At 34.8% G+C, this 5,418-nt stretch overlaps 1 protein-coding gene across 1 annotated transcript; it reads left to right on the forward strand.

Annotated features, from left to right (window-relative positions):
• Positions 1-1,992, forward strand: LOC101257278 (RING-H2 finger protein ATL43). The gene has a single exon (XM_004242680.5). It carries the CDS (start codon positions 394-396, stop codon positions 1,660-1,662), a length of 1,269 nt encoding a protein of 422 aa, XP_004242728.2. The 5' UTR covers positions 1-393; the 3' UTR covers positions 1,663-1,992.
• Positions 1,993-5,418: the final 3,426 nt, after the last annotated feature.

The raw sequence follows: 5,418 nt of genomic DNA on the forward strand, positions 1-5,418 counted from the left end.
TACACAGAGAATGCTTCAGTTACGGATTCTCTGTTGTGGTTCTGCTTTTTACATAATCATATTCATCTTCTTTAACCTTTTTTTTCTCGTAATTATTGCTTAATCATATGCCAATTAACACTAATTTACTCATAATCCAAACCAATTATTCTTCATTCCTTTCCCATTAATTAATAAAACAAACAATTTAATGTGCCTTTGTTTCCCTCAATTCCTGCCCTATATGTTTCATTTCATGTTAACAAATATTACTATTTTTAATCCTATTTTTGTCTTGTTTTTCTTGTTTTTTTGCTAAACCCCATTATTCCTTAAACCCATTATATATTCGATTCAAATAATTTTATCATAAATCTGTTTATATTATCATATCGATTAACAGTAAAAGAGAGTATGAACATTTATAATGTTTATTTTCTTTCGCTTTCTTTGTGGCTGTTGATGATTACTGTTATGTTAAATGCACAAGAGATTGCTGAATCGCCGTCTCCACCACCACCACCGTATTATAGATCTAGAGGTTCGCCTTTTAGACCGAGCATAGTAATAGTAGTAGCAATACTCACAACTATATTCTCAATCGTGTTTATGTTGTTGTTATACGCGAAGCATTGTAAGAGGGAAGGTGAATTTGGTATGACGGGAGGAGGAGGAGGATTGACGAATGCAGGTTCATCGAGCTTTCGGAAGAACTCCGGTATTGATCGGACGGTGATTGAGTCGTTGCCGGTGTTTCGATTTGGATCTCTTAGAGGTCAAAAAGCTGAAGGACTTGAATGTGCTGTTTGTTTGAATAAATTCGAATCGACTGAAATTCTCCGATTGTTACCGAAATGTAAACACGCGTTTCATATTGAGTGCGTTGATACTTGGCTTGATGCTCATTCTACTTGTCCTCTTTGTCGATATCAAGTTGATCCAGAAGATATTCTGTTAATTTCACATGAAAATGAGAGAAAATCTGATTCTACCGCATGTTCAGCATCTCCGGCGAAGGAAAAGAGGATGTATTCTTCATCTTCTGGAAGACATTCTTCCGCCGGAGAAAGAGGAACTTCATCGTCATCGTTGCAGATAATCGTTGAAACTCCGAAACAGGAAACGCCGTCGTTTCTGAACAAGAGAATGTCGTTAGACAGTTGGAATTTCTACCGGAAAAAAAGCAAATCCACTAATTCGACTTCGTTATCGAGAAAAGACGGAATGCTATTAAGCAAAAAGAAGGCGCCGGCGCCGGCGCCGGCGACGGAACCGGAGGTGGAGGAAAGGCGGTTGGAACACCGAATCATTATATCCGGCGATGAACCGGAGCTGGACACGGCAAGTGGGTCCCGGCAACGGTGGAGTGACGTGGAGGCTTGTGATAGGTTGTATTTGAGGTCGGAGATGTTATTAAGCGAGAGCCGTAGATATTCAGGATCGAGAAAACGGACGGCGGAGATGGAGAGTGGCAGAAGGGTAATAAATGAGAGAAGTGTGTCGGAATTGACAGGGATGAGTAGGTTTAAGAGTAATAATAATAATAATGAAGAAGAAAGAGAAAGGAAAGGAGCAGTGAAAAGGTGGTTGGATTGGATATCTCAATCACAAAACAAATCTATGTCTGATTCAGGTGCAAGTGTTGGTGCAGGTGCAACAACTTCTTCATTTTCAGCATCATGATAAGTCGGGTCGGATCGTATCGAATGTTTACGTTAAATCAATTGACGTATTATGATATAATTGTATAAGGTTTTTTTTTTGTTGTTGGTGGCATCTCTTTTTCATGATGAGATAAGGTAGAGTACAAAAAGAATGATGAAATCATATTGTAATAGTAGTGGTTTTGTACTTTAGTTAGTGGAAAGTGAAAGAGTAGTACTTGAAAATAGATTTATTTATTTATTTATTGAATTTTTTAAATGTTATTTGGATTAGTGAAAAAGATTTACTGTATTTGTTTGGATTAAATTTAATGAAGATCTTAATTTGAATGATGAGTGAAGAAATAAATTTGCGGTGTATAAGGATTTTATACCTTCTGTCGATGAATGTGAGAGAGTCTAAATCTTACAAATTGAGTTAGTTGGTTCCTATAGTCAAAATCGTTTCATTTTGAAGATTAAATGAGTTCAAAATAGATCAACTCTCATTTTCTCAATTTCATGTGCTATAGTCTATGGATTTTCGGTGATTCGAAATTTTGAATTTGGTTTTACCAGAATGTTTCATGGACGTCTGTTAAGACTTAATGGAGTCAGTTGGATCCCATGGGAATATTACCTAATTGGACATACATCCATATTTCATATCATATATACTAATTCTAATTTCTATATATACTTTCAAATAATTATGTATAATGATCTTATCACTAATTAATTTTTTTTATCATATATTTAGGAAGATATATCTAAATACATGCATTTTTGCTATTAGATACATTGAAATAGTGACAAAAACGAGTGAGATGGGAGAGAGATAGTCATGTATCTAAGATACATATAAATCACAACAAATATATATTAGATACACGTATCTGTAGGATTAGAGGCGACAATTTCAGCTCATATATGTGAAATTGGTCTATTTTATATGGGTCTGTTGTGATCCAATTCATTTTAACTCAATTCATATTTAATCCATCCAAATCCAATCTAATCCAACTATTTGCCACTCCTATCCAGGATTACATATATAAGAGAATGACGAGTGAGATGAGAGGTAGATATATGTATATCCATTTGAATACAATATATTTAGAATAAATTATAGGGCAAATTTTATATATAACAAAGAAAAAATTCATATTTGTATGCTATAACAAAGTTTGCATAATTGCGCTCCATATCAAGCATATAACTGTATAATTCGTTGTACATATACAACTATATAATTCGATGGCCTAAATTGTATAATTCGCTGGCCTCGCTATACATATACAATTGTATGATTCGTTGTCAAAAATTGTATAATTTGCTTGCCTATTTCACTGCAATTGTATGATGCGCAATTGTATAATTCTGTGGCCTATTTCGCTGCAATATGTGTATAAAATTTGTTTTGCATACAATTGAATCAAAGTAAAATATTTGTATATTGTATAATTATATGTGTATAGGAAGAAGATATATGTTTTTCTCTCGCTTAATACAAAAACAGAAACACAATTTATACACTTCTGTTATATAAAGCGAGAGAAAATTGTATTTCACTACAATTGTATAATTCGCTGGCCATTTTTGCTGCAATATTTGTGTACAAATTGCATTTGTATATAATTAAATCGAAGTAAAATGTTTATAAATTGTATAATTAAGTGTATAACATGAAGATATATGTTTTTTTCATGTGTATATATAATTCTCTCTCGTTTTATACAAAACAGAAACACAATTTATACATTTCTGTTGTATAAAGCGAGAGAGGCAAGCAGAGGGAGAGTGACGAGCGAGAAGGGAGTGTGGCGAGCGAGAGTTTTGGGAGAGAGTCGACTAACAAACGTTGACAAATATTTGTTATGGGCACAATTAAATCAAACAGTAGTTACTCTATTTATTTTAGGTTATTAGTTTGCTAATATATACAATTATCCCTAAATCATATACCTAATTTTGATTTTATTATTGTGGGTTACATATACGTGGACGTACACAAATTCGATTAGAATATGTAATATTATAAATTAAAATGTATTTAATTAATTAACTCGTAAATTAATGAGATACTGCAAATTTAAATAGGTCATTGTATATACAACCACATGCATCGACGTAATTTCTTGAAGGCAAATTCCGAATTCAATCAAATTAGGGCAAATCAGAAAGATGTTGAGGTACGTCGGAAATCGAATTCCGGGGTTAGGGCAACGACGGTCGTCGTCGGCGGTGGCGCAAGGGGTTTACCGGCGGCTATATCATGAAAGAGTGGTGGACCATTACAATAATCCTCGTAATGTTGGGTCCTTCGATAAGAACGATCCCGCAGTCGGTACGGGTCTCGTCGGAGCTCCGGCTTGTGGTGATGTAATGAAGCTTCAAATCAAAGTCGATGAGAAGACCGGAAAAATTACGGATGCTTGTTTCAAGACCTTTGGTTGTGGCTCTGCTATTGCTTCTTCCTCACTCGGTACGTTTTTTCAATTCCGAAATCTTTGTTGATCCCTGTGTTTTCCGGGAATTTTTAGTTCTAAGAGAAAGAGATAATTGTAATAAACACACCGAAAGTATCACTTTTGTGTGAGTTTTAAATCTGAACTATCACTGAATAACTAAAGGATCACCCTTTTGCGAGTTTTCCAAGTGAACTAAGAGGTGTTTTCGTTTGCTATCTGAATTGTAACCAAGTATTTATCGAAATTAGCTCGAATTTAATGAGTTAGCTGTCATGTGGATGAAATTTTGTCGAGGTGTGTTTTGATACATAGTTGGTGGTAGTTCAGGTAGGAAACACAAACACGTGATAGTTAAGGTATGAAATTTGCAAAATAGTAATACACTAAGTGTGTTTTAATCATTGTGTCAAATAAAATTGAGAAAGAGGAATCTATTTATCCTATTTCACATATTATGTAATGTTTTTATTGAGCATATGATGCTATTTATTAAGATGGGTGTTGGTGATTATGAGTTTAATTTTTCCAATTTTCAGCAACGGAATGGGTGAAAGGGAGAACAATGGAGGAAGCACTGTCCATAAAGAACACGTAAGTCCTTTGCACTTTCTTTTCCTTTGTCATTTTTGTGTGTGTTTTTAGGATACATAGTGTGGTTTGAGATTGTCCCTTTCAGTTTTTTTTCCTGCCTTCCTCAAGTGACCTTAAGTAGTTGAACAGAGCCGATTCTCTTAGTTATATGGCTCGAATTTTGAGTTCTTTTCAAAGAAACCATTTTTATTGTTCCTGCTTCGTCAACTTTTAGTGAAATGTCCTTTAATTCCATGGTCCTTCTATATGTTGTTCAATACCAATATTGCTTTAGAAATAGTAGTGTGTACTCAGTGGCTCCTAAATTGTGTCAGATTTCAGTTTCAAAAATACTGTTCTGCAAATTAGCATTTTAACCAAAGTAGTCGGTTAGCGTAATTCCCCCTTTTTTGGATGAGGGGTGGTAGTATAAGCTGGCATGCATGTTTATCGATAAACTTGGGATGCCTGTTGACCAACCCACTCGATACATGTTGTACCCAAGGAATTCTGGTCCCCGAGATTTTAACAAATGAAAAATTTACTTTGTGTCATTTTTGTTGAGATTTGAAACTTATGTCCCTAGGATGTTACTTCAGCTCTTTGGATGCACTGTTCGCATCCTCCTCCTAACATGCGCTGAAAAGATTAAGGTTGAAACTGCTTGGAGATAAGAGGTTTTCCTTTATCCTTGTTTGTGTCGATTCAGCAAAATTGAAGGTGTAACTTATTTCAGAATGAGGTTACAACACTAG

This window comes from Solanum lycopersicum, chromosome 7, assembly GCF_036512215.1.
Source record: "Solanum lycopersicum chromosome 7, SLM_r2.1".
NCBI lineage: Eukaryota > Viridiplantae > Streptophyta > Magnoliopsida > Solanales > Solanaceae > Solanum > Solanum lycopersicum.